The sequence below is a fragment of the Trichosurus vulpecula genome, chromosome 3, assembly GCF_011100635.1.
Source record: "Trichosurus vulpecula isolate mTriVul1 chromosome 3, mTriVul1.pri, whole genome shotgun sequence".
In the NCBI taxonomy this organism is placed as follows: domain Eukaryota; kingdom Metazoa; phylum Chordata; class Mammalia; order Diprotodontia; family Phalangeridae; genus Trichosurus; species Trichosurus vulpecula.
Genome location: NC_050575.1, coordinates 147,481,850 through 147,497,554, shown reverse-complemented (window position 1 = coordinate 147,497,554; position 15,705 = coordinate 147,481,850). Strand labels below are relative to the sequence as shown.

Genomic DNA, 15,705 nt, shown 5'->3' with positions numbered 1-15,705 from the left:
AAAAATTAGACTGGAGCAAGTGTAAGCTAGCGACTTTGTGAGAAATCAAGAAATTATAAAACAGAATCAAAGGAATGAAAAAATGGAAGACTGTGAAATATCTCATTGGAAAAACTACTGACCTGGAGAATAAATCCAGGAGAGATAATTTAAAAATTATTGGACTACCTGAAAGCCATGATCAAAAAAAGAGCCTAGACATCTTCTTTCAAGAAATTATCAAGGAGAACTGCCTTGACATTCTACAGCCAGAGGGGAAAAGAGTAATTGAAAGAATCCACTGATTGCCTCCTGAAAAATATCCCAAAAAGAAAACTCCTAGGAATATTGTTGCCAAATTCCAGGGTTCCCAGATCAAGGAGAAAATACTGCAAACAGCTATAAAGATACAATTTGATTATTGTGGAAACACAATCAGGATAACACAAGATCTACCAGCTTCTACATTAAGGGATGAAAGGGCTTGGAATATGATATTCTGGAGATCAAAGGAGCTAGGATTAAAACCAAGAATCACCTACCCAGCAAAACTCAGTATCATGCTCCAAGGTAAAATAAGGATTTTCAATAAAATAGAGGACTTTTAAGCATTCACAATGAAAAGACCAGAGCTGAATAGAAAATCTGACTTTCAAATACAACAATCAAGAGAAGCATGAAAAGACAAACAAGAAAGAGAAATCATAAGGGACACACTAAAGTTGAACTGTTGTGTTTACATTCCTTCATGGAAAGATGATGTTTGTAATTCATGAGACCTTTCTCAGTATTAGAATAGCTGAAGGGAATATACATATATATGGATAGAGGGCACAGAGTGAGTTGAATATGAAGGGATGATATCTAAAAAATAAAATAAAATTAAGGGGTGAGAGAGGAATATATTGAGAGAGAAAGGGAGAGATAGAATGGAGTAAATTATCTCACATAAAAGTGGCAAGAAAAGCAGTTCTGTTGGGAGGGAAGAGGGGGCAGGTGAGGGGAAATGAGTGAATCTTGCTCTCATGGGATTTGACTTGAGGAGGGAATAACATACACACTCAATTGGGTATCTTACCCCACAGGAAAGTAGGAGGAAGGGGAGAAGAAAGGGGTGATGATAGAAGGGAGGGCAGATAGGGGGAGGAGGTAATCAAAAGCAAACACTTTTGAAAAGGGACAGGGTCAAGGGAGAAAATTGAATAAAGGGGGACAGGACAGGATAGAGGGAAATATAGTTAGTCTTTCACAACATGACTATTATGGAAGTGTTTTCATAATGATACATGTGTGGCCTAAGTTGAATTGCTTGCCTTCTTAGGGAGGGTGGGTGGGTGGGGAGGGAAGAGGGGAGAGAATTTGGTACTCAAAGTTCTAAAAGCGGATGCTCAAAAAAAAAAAAGTTGTTTGTGCATGCAACTGGGAAATAAGATATACAGGCAATAGGGTATAGAAATCTATCTTGCCTGACAAGAAAGTAAGGGGAAAGGGGATGGGGGAGGAGAGTGGGGTGACAGAAGGAAGGGCTAACTGGGGAATGGGGCAATCAGAATATATGCCATCTTGGAGTGGGGGGAGGAGGGTAGAAATGAGGAGAAAATTTGTAACTCAAAATCTTGTGGAAACCGATGTCTAAAGAATATGAACTCACCAAGAGCTGGGACTGTCTTCCTTTCTATCTGTTTTATTTATTCCCTGTTCATAGCACAATACTAGCACATAGTGAATGCAATATAAATGTTAGGTATCATTATTCTAAAAAAAAAATAAACAAAAAAAGAGAAGCAATTTCTGTGTCCATCAGTAAATTTACAGGTTGATTTTCACTGGTTACAAGTACATATAACTACTGAAGACTACAATACAACATCACTACAAAATGATGCCAATCAAAAGAGAAGTGTAGTTTTGGAAACATACCTTATGTCACATGATTCATTTATTGAATATTCTTTATTTTCATCATCTAATATCCAATCTACTTTCTTTACCTTATCTACAAGAAATCTGAATTATGTATGCAAATATTGTAAAAGAAGACAGTATAAATGAAATGTGGAAAGGAGCTAATTATACAAAGCTATAAAACTAGCTAATTAAAATTAATATGGTGTTCATTATCACTTCCCAATAGACTAACTGTGCTTAAACAGTTAAGATTTGAGATAGACACTTCAACAGAGGTGTTGCTACCATGCCTGCCCTTCCTTCCCCACCAGAGGAGAATGACCATCTGGTAGTAGCCAGTCCTCTCTTCTACATTTCTTACTACCCAGCAACTGTAAATCCTCACCTTCCGATCCTCTAGTCTCAAAAAGGACTTGAGAGAAAGTTGGTACTCTTCAGAAAAAAGGCTGGGAAGCTCTACTATATACCTTATATATCTTTAAAAAATGCTATATACATTAATGAGTATTCAAAGTCTGAAACCTCCAAGTTATTAGATATCTGTACAGTTTCAATATGAAGTTTCTCCCCGTTTCCTAAGCACAGTAAAAAGAAGGGGTGAAGTTAGTATTATAACTTTGATTAGATTCTTTATCAAATTCTCACAATTACTACATACACTATTATTAACTTACTTAATTGCAAATTCCAAATTGAATCAGATCACAAAATCAGAAAAGATGAACAGGTGGTAATTTGCTCTTCTATGTTTTTTTTTTTAAGATTTAGGAAATGATATTAACTTCCTATCATAAATACTACTGTTGAGAATATCCATTTTGCAAAGTTCATTTAAACATGATCATTTAGTGGTTTCTCTACTACTCAGTTTAGTTAAGAACCATCCAATTCCTTTAAAATACTACTTTCCCTGTGAAATAATGACTATCCACAACAAAATATTTTAAAGCACAGTATCAAACTGTGTAGACCTTACCAAAGGCATTAAAAACTTATTTCTGCCATTTTAAAAAATATTTAAGGACTGCAAATATGCAGTTAATTTTTAAAAACTGCATATATTCTAAAATATATGTGACATTTAAGACAAAGTAAAGGCTTCAGTTGTACAATAGTAAACATTTTGTGGCAATTAAAATGAATTAAAGGAATCAGTTCAAGAATTTAATTTTTTCTCTACAGTCTCCTGATAAGCAATAAATCTTCTCAAGTTCATTTTCACATTGTCAAGAACACAGAGTTGATCTGTACTATATTTTCCTCTTCCTTCTTTTCGAAGCTGTAAATGGAAAAAAAAAAAGAGGAAAATTTGTTATATGTGACAATCATTTCACTAAAAAAACATGACTACTATAAACATAGTGGAGAATCTCTGACATGACAGCTACTAGAATATGGGTGGTATCTCCATTTTCCTCCTCTGAATATGACAGAGTACACTTGAGGCATGTAAAGCTCAAAATTAGTACCTTCAAAATTGCATTTGCAAGTCTGTGGTGCATTAGCAGTGAAACAGACTGTTACACAGCATAAACAGCTTCATAACCATGAGAAACAGAGCATCACTGACATCTGTTTAATACTATTGCCAGTATTCAATTTCAGTGTTTAACCTCAAGCATATACTAACCTCTAGAGAGTTCTTTGTTAGAAAGCAGTGTGTTTTGTTTAATGCAATTTGGGGTTAAAACATTTAATGAAGAATGTTTAATGCAACTGTGGTTTCATTTTACATTGTGCCATTTCACAGAAACACAAGCTTGATCTTAGAGTGGTTAATAAAGTACTCTAGAAACAAAACTTTTTTTTTTAAAAGAAGAATTAAGTGTGTCATTATTATTCAATAAACTGTTTAATAATTTGAAAATGCAGTACAGGTAACAGTTTAAATTAAGATTAGAGACATGTTCCCAAAACAGTTTATTTCTGTTGCATATGTAAAGCCTTAAAAATTATTTTGCTCTTAAAACTGAAAATATTTTGTGTTAAAAAAATTTAGAATACTGAAAAAAAAACTTTAAAATAGCCAACCTGCATAACCTCAATATGATTAATGGAGAGATGTTAATGTAAAATTACAAGCACTAGATCTTTTATCTCTTGTTACTCTGGGGATAAGCAGTAGAGACTAGATCTCAAATGCAGGAGGAAGATGTATTTCCAGCCCAACAAGACAAAATACATACAAAGTAATTTCTAGAAATGGTAAGATCAAAACTGGTTTCTTGTATGAGTAGGCACTTCAGTTTGAAAACTAGGGATTCTATGAACCAGAAGAGAGCATCATTATAAAAACCCAGGGAAAAGAAAGTAGCCAACAGTACTAAATGCTGCCAAGAGGTCAAAAAGCAGGACTGGGTGTCCAACTCAACCTATAAACTTGTGTTTTGTGGTTAAAAAAAAAATCATCTGATCAGTCTTGGCCTTGTGGTATTGAAAAATTATTTACAGTTAGTACAGGGTGTATATGTATGTTCAGAGAATCCCATTCTTAAATGTGTAAATGCTACTGGTTAGTATTTGTCAGTTAACCTCATCTTCAGTGTTAGGGTTAGATCAGGCATTAAGCAATCTGAGTTCAAGTTTCAGTTCTGCTTCTAATGAGCTATGTGTTCTTAAGCATATCAATGAATTTTCCTAAGCTTCAACTTCTACATCTGTAAAGAACATGTGGAGATTCATCCAAGTGCCCTTCTGTGACTTAAACTGTATGCTTCTGAATGCCCTGTCCTCCAACCAAAATATCAATACATGGAAGCTATCTGTGCTGTTATTTTGGAAAAAAAAAAAAGATTTGTACATTATCTTGAATTAAAAATACAACTCCATATGAGGCTTATTTATACACAAAGTTCCATTTAGCAGAAGTGATTCTTGGAGTTTTATCTTTTTTCCCTATCAATTTCTTTTTAGAAAGTGAGTGCTTGATACTCTGAAGTTGTATGTATATAACATACAGCAAACATAATTTTGTTTTACTGAAAGCTAAATTTTTGTTTCTACTTATGAACAGGAAAAAAATAAGAAGGTAAAGTACTTAAAGTTCAGTGACTTATATACCAATTTGTAACTGAAAACGAAATTACTTAAATTTCACTAGTATCAAATCTAATTTAATACTAGATAGTTTGAGTACATCCTAAAATAGTTCTCAATGAATCTACATACTGAAAAATTATGGTTAAAATATAAGTTATATTAAAATAAACTGACTTATTAGTGAATTCCATGCTAGGTGCTTCTCAGAATATTAAAAAGAACAGCTGTAGGAAACAAGTAAGTTAATTTTATAGAATCCTTATTTCTCCTCCTGTTTTCACCAAGGGTTTAAAAGAAATAAAACTGCTCCATATTTAAGAGTTCTAGATATACCAAATTACAACTTAATGTAATTTTATAAAGATTTTACATAAGAGAAATAATCTTTAGTATTAGGAATACTCAAAAGAAAAAGGGATTTAGTGTCTGTCTGGGTGATCCTCACTAAACAAATATGGAAAAGACAAGAGAGTAAAGTAGCATCAGATTACTTAACCTTTTCTTTAAATGGTAAGTAGAAGACAAAATTAAATTACTAATTACAATGAACTTAGTCTATACCATAATATTGTTAAACTGTTAAACCCTAAGCTACTTTTCCATAATGTCAAACAAATTATGAATTAGAGCATCAACATGATAAGTCTGGGTCAATTTAACACAATGTTAGAAATGGAAAGAAAATAACCTTCCCAACCATAATCTTTCCTTCCTTTTGGCAAGAAACACCTAATAAGTACTCCATGGAATATCTACTAGTTGGCGAGTCAAGGGAAATGTATTAATAAGCACATGCATGATCAGCTGAGAATCAATGGGATATAAGGATCCTATGCTCTAATTCGTGATATACATGCCCACTAAAATACATGATTTATGGCTGTTAAACCATATCCCCATAGCATGCTGAAACTCAACTGATTCTAAGCACAGGGCTATTACGTACCTTCATTTTGAAAACTGGCTGGAATTCTTTTAGGGCAGATAATAATTTGATCTCAACTGCTGCCTTCTCAGCCTCTTTACCATCTGCAAAAACATCAAAGATGGCATCCAGAGTTTCTCCAGCTACTACAAGAGAAGAATCTTTGGTGGCAACTTCAAGAAGAAATTTTCCAATAGTCTGAAACAAAACAGAATTATTCAATATCCGAAAGTTACAAAATATTTTTTAAAAGTACATATAATAAGAATACTATTGCATATAAAATTGTTTGAAAAACATTTAATACTCTTAAAAGAACAAGAGATTATAACAAAATTCATCTGGAAGAAAAAGAGATCCAGAATATCTAGGGAATTAATGAAAAGAAATGCTAGGGAAGGTGGCTGAGCCATACCAGATATTAAACTATACTATAAAGCAGCAGTCATCAAAACTACTTGGTACTGGCTAAGAAACAGTGGCGGATCAGTGGAATAGGTTAGGTACACAAGACGCAGTAGTCAATGACCATAGCAAGCTACTCTTTGATAAACCCCAAGAATCCAGCTTCTGGGCTAAGGATTCACTATTTCACAAAAACTGCTGAGAAAATTGGAAAATGGTAGGGCAGGAACCGGGCATTGAGCAATATCTTACACTGTATACCAAAATAAAGTCAAAATGGGTTCATGATTTAGGAATAAAGGCTGATACTATAAGCAATTTGGGAGAGCAAGGAATAGTTTACCTATAAGAAAATTGGGAGAAAATCTTTACAACCAGAGTCTCTAATAAAGACCTCATATCCAAAATACACAGGGAACTGAGCCAAATTTATAGGAATACAAGTCATTCCCCAATTGAGAAATGGTCAAAGGATATGAACAGGCAGTTTTCAGAGGAAGAAATTAAAGATATCTATAGGCATATGAAAAAAAATGCTCAAAATCACTACTGATTAGAGAAATGCAAATCAAAACAACTCTTAGGTACCACATCTCTCCTGTGAGACTGGTTAATATGACAAAACAGGAAAATGATAAATGCTGAAGAGGATGTGGGAAAAGTGGAACACTTACATTGCTGGTGGAGTTGTGAACTGATGCAGCCATTGTGGAGAACAATTTGGAACTATGCCCAAAGGGATATAAAATTTATGTTCATACCCTTTGACCCAGCAATACCACTTCTAAGGCTGTATCCCAAAGAGATCACACAAACAGGAAAAGGATCCATGTGTACAAAAATACTTATAGCAGCTCTTTTTGTGGTAGCAAAGAATTGGGAGTTAAGGGAATGCCCATCAATTGGGGAATGGCTGAACAAGTTGTGGTTCATGAATGTAATGGAATACTATTGCCCTATAAGAAATGGGGAAGATACGAACTTCATAATAACCTGGAAAGACCTACATGATATAATGCTGAGTGAGCAGAGCAGAACCAGGAGAACATTATACACAACCACAGATATACGGATTCTGTGAAGACTAACCTTGATAGACTTGGCTCTTCTCAGTAATACAAGGTTTAAAGGCAACTCCAAAGGACTCATGATGGAGAGAGCTATCTACATCCAGAGAAAGAACTATAGAGTATGAATGCAGATTGAGGCAAACTATTTGCTGTCCTTTTTTTCCTTTTGTTTTTTTTTTCCTTTTTTTTCAGGGGAGGAGGGGTTTGTTTCTTCTTTCTCATGATTCAATCCATTGGTCACAATTCTTCTTTAGAACTTGACTATTGTGTAAATAAGTTTAATGTGAAGTTATATTGGATATATAGAAGATACATCAGATTCCATGCCATCTTGGGAAGGGGAGGGGAAGAAAATCTCGAACTCAAAACCATGTAGAACTGAGTGATTACCCCAAAAACCAGATTTTTCTTCTTAAACTTCAATTTCTACACTTTCACTCACAGAGAAGCAACAGAATGAATTGTGAAAATGTATTTAAAGGCTGCAGCAGTGGTGCAATGGATAATAAGGTGGCTTTGGAGTTAAGGCCAAAGTTCAAGTCCTACCACCGACCTACCCCAGGTGTGTGAGACAAGTCACAATTTCTCAGTGCTCTAGGTAATTAATACTACAAATTTCAAAACTGGCATCTTAGTCTAGAAATATATTTTACCTTCAGTGTTTCAAGTGTACCATCTTCTTTGGCTAGGACACAGCCCGTGATTCCTAAAATACTGACAACATTTACTCTAACACCAATATTACTGCTATGAATCCCAGCTTCACATAATGACATCAGCTGCTCAGGAGTCATGCACTGTTGAGAGATAGTAGGGGACATATAATTTTAAGTTCAGTCAATTCAACACTCTAGGGCAACATGGACTTGACATTAGATTTCATAAACACACTTCTACAAGACAGACAGAAACCACTTGCTGTGAAGATACTGCATACTAATTAAGAATCCAGGGAATCAAAAAGGCAGATTTCTCATTAAACAATTTATTTGACTACCTAGAACTTTGCAGCTATTGCCAATATCAATGCTATCATAGCTCTACACGTAAAGTCTTACTCCGTATTATTTTTATAAGCCCTTCTTTTCTGCTGATTCTCAAATTATGTCTTAGATATATTAAGAATGTTATGAACAGCATAGTGGAGCAACTGTTCTGTTGCATTTGAAGATGTGGGTTTGTATCTTGCCTTGAGTCATGAGCAAGTCATCTAACCTTTCCATAAAATATTTTTTTTTTTGCTTTTTTGGCAGGGCAATTGGGGTTAAGTGACTTGCCCAAGGTCACACAGCTAGTACATGTGTCAAGTGTCAGAGGCCAGATTTGAACTCAGGTCCTCCTGACTCCAGGGCCGGTGCTCTACTCACTGCGCCACCTAGCTGCCCCATAAAATATTTTTAAAAAAATAAAAAATGAAGTAACAGATAAGGAACATGAATGAAATCAATTTAATTTCCAAGTCATTTGGATTCATTTTCTTCAATCTAGATTTAAAGTACAGATTCTGCGAATCTGTAGCACTGAAATCTGAGCATTCTGGATAAGGCAAAGTGAAATCCAAACATTCTGGATATAAGGCAAAGTGAAGGACAAAAAAGTATTCTCTACTATCATCAGAGGGTCAAAATCCAAAGGAAGGTTCTTATTCTGGAATTCATAAATTTTGGAGTTTTTTAAAAATGTATTTTGATAACTCTATCAATATACTTAGTTTTCTTTGTAATTCTATGCATTTAAAAACATATAAGTGGTCCACAGATTTCATGATACTGTCAAAGGGATCTATGATTAAAAAAAAAAGGTTAAGAATTTAACTGTTCAAAATTGAAAATCCCCAATTAGATACCAAATTAGAAAAACTGAAAATCAAAGAGATTAATAAAATTGAAATCAAGAAAACTATTGAACTAATAAATAAATCTAAGAGCTAGTTTTATGAAAAAAAAAAAAACAATAAAATTGATAAACCCTTGGTCAATTTGATTAAAAAAAAAAAAGAAAACCAAATTACCAGTATCAAAAATGAAAAGGGTGAATTCACTTCCAATGAAGAGGAAATTAAAACAATACTTAGGAATTATTTTGCCCAATTGTATGACCATAAATTTGATAACCTTAGGAAAATGGATGAATATTTACAAAGATACAAATTGCCCAGGTTAACAGAAGAGGAAGTAAATTACCTAAATAACCCCATCTCAGAAAAAGAAATTGAGCAAGCCATCAATGAACTCCCTAGGCAAAAATCTCCAGGGCCAGATGGTTTTACATGTGAACTCTATCAAATATTTAAAGAACAACTAATTCCTATACTTTATAGACTGTTTGGAAAAATAGGTGAAGGAGTCCTACCAAATTCTTTTTATGACACAAATATGGTACTAATACCTAAACCAGAAAGAATCAAAACAAAGAAAGAAAATTATAGACCAATTTCCCTAATGAATATTGATGCAAAAATTTTAAATAAAATATTAGCAAAAAGACTGCAGCAGGGGCAGCTAGGTGGCACAGTGAGTAGAGCACCAGCCCTGGAGTCAGGAGGACCTGAGTTCAAATCTGGCCTCAGACACTTGACACATGTACTAGCTATGTGACCTTGGACAGGTCACTTAACCCCAATTGCCCTGCAAAAAAAACAAACAACAACAACAAAAAAAAACCAAAAAGACTGCAGCAACTTATCAGGAGAATAATACGCTACGACCAAGTAGGATTTATTCAGGAATGCAAGGCTGGTTCAATATTAGGAAAACAATCAGCATAATTGATCATATCAATAACAAAACTAGCAGAAACCATTTAAGATTATCTCAATAGATGCAGAAAAAGCTTTTCACAAAATACAACACTCATTCCTATTAAAAACACTAGAAAGCATAGGAATAAATGGAGACTTCCTTAAAATTGTAAATAGCATCTACCTAAAACCATCAGCAAGCATTACATGTAATGCGGATAGGCTAGATGCATTCCCAATAAAATCCGGGGTGAAACAAGGATGTCCATTATCACCCCTATGATTCAATTTGGTACTAGAAATGTTAGCTTTAGCATTAAGAGAAGAAAAAGAACTTAAAGGAATTAGAATAGGCAAAGAAGAAACTAAATTACCACTTTTTGCAGATGACATCATGATTTACTTAGAGAATTCAGTAAAAAACTACTTGAAACAACAAAAAACTTTAACAAGGTTACAGTTTATAAAATAAACCCACATAAATCCTCAGCATTCCCATACATTATGAACAGAGCCCAACAGCAAGAGATAGAAAGAGAAATTCCTTTTAAAGTTATGGTAGACACTATAAAATATCTGGGAGTCTACCTGCCAAGACAAATACAGGGCTTATATCAACACAATTACGAAATACTTCTCACACAAATAAAGTCAGATCTAAATAAATGGAATAACATCAGTTGCTCACGGTTAGGTTGAGCTAATATAACAAAAATGACAATTTTACCTAAATTAATTTACTTTTTCAGTGCCATACTAATCCAACTACCAAAAAATTATTTTACAGAGCTGGATAAAATAATAACAAAATTCATCTGGAAGAACAAAAAGTACAGAATATCAAGGGAATTAATGAAAAGAAATGCTAGGGAAGGTGGCTGAGCCATACCAGATATTAAACTGTACTATAAAGCAGCAGTCATCAAAACTACTTGGTACTGGCTAAGAAACACAGTGGTGGATCAGTGGAATAGGTTAGGTACACAAGACGCAGTAGTCAATGACTACAGCAATTTACTCTTTGATAAACCAAGAATCCAGCTTCTGGGCTAAGAATTCACTATTTCACAAAAACTGCTGGGAAAATTGGAAAATGGTAGGGCAGAAACTGGGCATAGACCAGTATCTTATACAATATACCAAAATAAAGTCAAAATGGGTTCATGATTTAGGAATAAAGGCTGATACTATAAGCAATTTGGGAGAGCAATGTATAGTTTACTTATCAGATTTATGGAAAAGAATGCATGACACAACAAGAAATAGCATTACAAAATGCAAAATGGATAATTCTGATTATGTTAAATTGAAATGTTTTTGTATAAAAAAAGCCAATGCAACAAAGATTAGGAAGGAAGCAGAAAATTGGGAGAAAATCTTTACAACCAGAGTCTCTGATAAAGGCCTCATCTCTAAAATATACAGGGAACTGAGCCAAATTTATAGGAATACAAGTCATTCCCCAACTGAGAATTGGTCAAAGGATATGAACAGGCAGTTTTCAGAGGAAGAAATTAAAGATATCTATAGGCATATGAAAAAATGCTCTAAATCATTATTGATTAGAGGAATGCAAATCAAAACAACTCTTAGGTACCACATCTCTCCTGTCAGATTGGCCAAAATGACAAAACAGGAAAATGATAAATGCTGGAGAGGATGTGGGAAAATTGGAAAATTAATACATTGTTGGTGGAGTTGTAAACAGATCCAGCCATTGTGGAGAGCAATTTGGAACTATGCCCAAAGGGCTACAAAAATGTTCATACACTTTGACCCAGCAATACCACTCCTAGGGCTGTATCCCAAAGAGGTCACAAACGTAGGAAAGGGACCCGTATGTACAAAAATATTTATGGTGGCTCTTTTTGTAGTAGCAAAGAATTGGAAATCAAGGGGATGCCCATCAATTGGGGAATGGTTGAACAAGTTGTGGTATATGAATGTAATTGAATACTATAGTGTTATAAGAAATGGGGAAGGGGCGGAGCCAAGATGGCGGCTGGAAAGCAGGGACTTGCTTAAGCTCTCCCCCAGGTCCCTCCAAACACCTGTGAAAAATGGGTCTGAACAAATTCTAGAGCTGCAGAACCCACGATATAGCAGAGGGAAGCAGGGCTCCAGCCCAGAAAAAGTCTGGATGTTCGCTGGGAAGGGTCTGTCACGCATGGAGCTGGGAGCGGAGCTGAGCACAGCCCAGAGTGGGCCACGCCAGGACCAACCAGACCAGGAACTAGGCCGAATAGGCGTTAGCGCCCTAAATCGTTGAGCTGTGGCAGTTACCAGACTTTTTAACCCACCAAATGCCAAAGACAACAGAGAATGTTAGTGGAAAAACTGCTAGAACAAAGTGAGACAAGTGCACAGTCAGCCCCAGCCCTGGGGAGTGGAAGTGGTGCAGCTCTGGGGATGCTTCCAGAGCTACAGTTGTGGTTGCTTCCGGCCCCAGGCCCACCTGGTGGGAGGAATTAAGTGGCAGATCAGAGCAGGAGTGCAGAGCCTGCTTGGATCTGGGTGGAGCTCCAGGTGGGCGGTTCTTGGGGGAGAAGGAGTGCTGGTGTGGCAGTTTGTTATGTAGAAATATCTCTGGGGGCAGCTAGGTGGTGCAGTGAGTAGAGCACCAGCCCTGGAGTCAGGAGGACCTGAGTTCAAATCCAGCCTCAGACACTTGACACATGTACTAGCTGTGTGACCTTGGGCAAGTCACTTAACCCCAGTCGCCCTGCCTTCCCCCCACCCCCCAAAAAAGAAATATCTCTGAAAACAGCAGCACAACCCCTTAAGCTTGGGACGAAGTACTCTCTACAAGCAGTCATACGCTGACAAAAAGCTCGAGGGTCAAGTAATTGGCTGGGAACATCAGGCAGCCAAAACGGACTCAGATCCAGACTCAGACTTTGGAATCTTTCATTGGTGACAAAGAAGACCAAAACATACAGCCAGTAGAAGTCAAAAAAGTCAAAGAGCCTATGTCAAAAGGCTCCAAGAAAAATATGAATTGGTCTCAGTCCATGGAAGAGCTCAAAAAGGATTTGGAAAAGCAAGTAAGAGAAACAGAGGAAAAACTGGGAAGAGAAATGAGAGTAATGCAAGAAAATCATGAAAAACAAGTCAATGACTTGCTAAAGGAGACACTCCATAATACTGAAGAAAGAAATGGGGAAGACACAGACTTCATAATAACCTGGAAAGACCTACATGATATGATGCTGAGTTACAGGAGCAGAACCAGGAGAACATTGTACACAACCACAGACATATTGATTCTGTGATTACTAACTTTGATAGACTTGGCTCTCCTCAGCAATACAAGGCTCAAAGACAGCTCCAAAGGACTCATGATGGAAAAAGCTAGCTACATCCAGAGAAAGAACTGTGGAGTCTGAATGCAGATTGAGGCAAACTATTTGCTCTTTTATTTTCTCTTCTTTTTTGGTTTTATTTCTTCTCTCTCATAATTCATTCCATTGGTCATAATTCTTCCTTGCAACTTGACTATTGTGTAAATAAGTTTAATGCAAAGGTTTATATAGAATCTATACCAGATTGCATGCCATCTTGGGGGGAGGGGAAGGCAGGGAAGAAAATCTGAAACTCAAGAACATGTAGAACTAAGTGTTCTAAACTAAAAATAAAAAATCTAATTAAAAAAAAGAATTTAGCTGTTCTAATGTATGATTACTGTCAGAGCAACATCAGAGTACCTAGTACCTTCAACATATGAGGTGCTGAAGAAGATGGGTTTGCCAAACCGTTTCGGCTGCCTGTGTTTATAATCTTAACATATAAAAAGGTAACCTGTTAAATGAAATCATCACTACTAGCTTTGAATTATTTTTCCAGTTGTAATGGATTTGGGCTCAGATGTCTGTACCTACTGACCAAATGCTTATAACTGCAAAAGAGCTGGTCAGGTTTTGAAGTACAGTCCACTATGTATAATACTACAAAGATTTATTTTTTTCCAAAGCACTTTCACAGGGAACCTTATGAAAAAGACAGATTGTTTTCCCCGTTTTACTGAAACCCAGAAGTTTCCACATGACTTGGCTTCCAGAGTGACTTGCCTAAGTTTACATGGTTAATATCAGTCCAAAAAACAAAACCAATATCAAAGTGTTAACAATTTCAAAAGAAACGAGAGGCTTTGAGTTCCACATTTTCCAAACACTTGCATGTCATATAGGCACTTCAAGCTTAATATGTCCAAAATGAAAATTGTTGTATTTTCCAGAAAATTAATCCCTGCTCTAAGGTTCTTATTCTGTTTGATGTTTGCCATCTCAGAGTTAACCTTTGGTTTTTCATCACTCCCATTTTCAATCATTATGTCTTATCACTTCATCTCAATTCCCTTTCCCTTGTCAACATGTGCTTGGACTACTGTTATCAACAAAACCCAGCAGGAAGAGCTGAGAAATTTTATCCAAATAACTACAGAAAAACTATAAAGTACAGGGGAGTGTATCTACTAGGATACACCAAAGAACCATATTAAACCAATTACAAAATACTCTTTGCAGAAATAAAGTTAGAGTTAAAAAATTGGAGAAACATTACTCACATGTCAAGCCAACATAAAAAAACTCAATAATACGATCTAAATTATTCAGTGCTGTACCAATGAAACTACCAAAAGAATATTTTATAGAGCTAGAAAAAATACCAAAATTCATATGGAGGAACAAAAAGGTCAAGAATCTAAAAGTTCAATAAAAAATGGGAAGATCTCAAACTATGCTAAAAAGCATTAATCATTAAAATGATTTGGTAGTGATTAAAAAACTAAGAGGTTGTTCAAACAGATTAGATAGCTATCATACAGAAGCAAACAGTAGTATAACATTTGATAAACCCAAAGAGCCCATTTACATGGGGAAAGAATAACTGTCTAACAAAAAACTTCGAGGAAAACAGAACAGCAGCCTGGCAGAAATTAGGTTTAGGCCAATAAACTCATACGTATTTGAAAAGCTCCAAATGGATACATGACCTACGTATATAAGAGCACATCATAAATAAATTAGAAGAGCAAAGAAGAAATTATCTTTCAGATCTACAGAGAGGAAGAGTTCACAGACTAGCAATATAGAGGACCACAAGATAAAATGGACAATAGTTAAAATTATAAAGGAAATAGGTATAGTAAGTTTCTCTAATAAGGTCTTATATGTAAGATATATAAGAGCCACTTCCAAATTGATAAAATAGTCAAAAGATATGAAAAGTATCCTGAAAACAGGTTGTTTTCAAAGAAATCCAAGCTACCAACAACTATACGAAAAAATGTTCTAAATCACTAATAATTCAAGAAATGCTAAGGTCCCATCCATCAGATTGGCAAAGATGACAAAAGAGGAAAAGGACAAACACTGGAAGGGCTATGGGAAAACTGGCACACTAGTGCAGTGGAATTGGTCCAGCCGTTTTGGAAAGCAATTTGGAACTGTGCCCTAAAAGTTACCAAAACCATGCACAGTCGTTGACCCAGCTATAACATTACTAGGTCTGGACCCCAAAGTAATCAAAGCAAGAGGAAAAGGACATAAATGTACAAAATATAGCAACTCTTTTCGCAGTGACCAAAAAACCTGGAAACTAAGAGTGTCCTATTGGGAAATTGTTTAACAAATTGTGGT

The 15,705-nt window shown here is 35.5% G+C and overlaps 1 protein-coding gene across 1 annotated transcript in view; it reads right to left on the bottom strand.

Annotated features, from left to right (window-relative positions):
- Window positions 1-1,640: 1,640 nt before the first annotated feature.
- Window positions 1,641-15,705, bottom strand: part of HEATR3 (HEAT repeat containing 3) — a 43,944-nt gene continuing 29,879 nt past the window's right edge. Inside the window, exons 13-15 of the mRNA XM_036752860.1 lie at window positions 7,980-8,123; window positions 5,873-6,049; window positions 1,641-3,166 (exon numbers count right to left, since the gene is read on the bottom strand). Coding sequence (XP_036608755.1) covers window positions 3,044-3,166; window positions 5,873-6,049; window positions 7,980-8,123 — 444 coding nt within the window. The 3' untranslated portion in view covers window positions 1,641-3,043. The remainder of the gene's footprint in view (window positions 3,167-5,872; window positions 6,050-7,979; window positions 8,124-15,705) is intronic.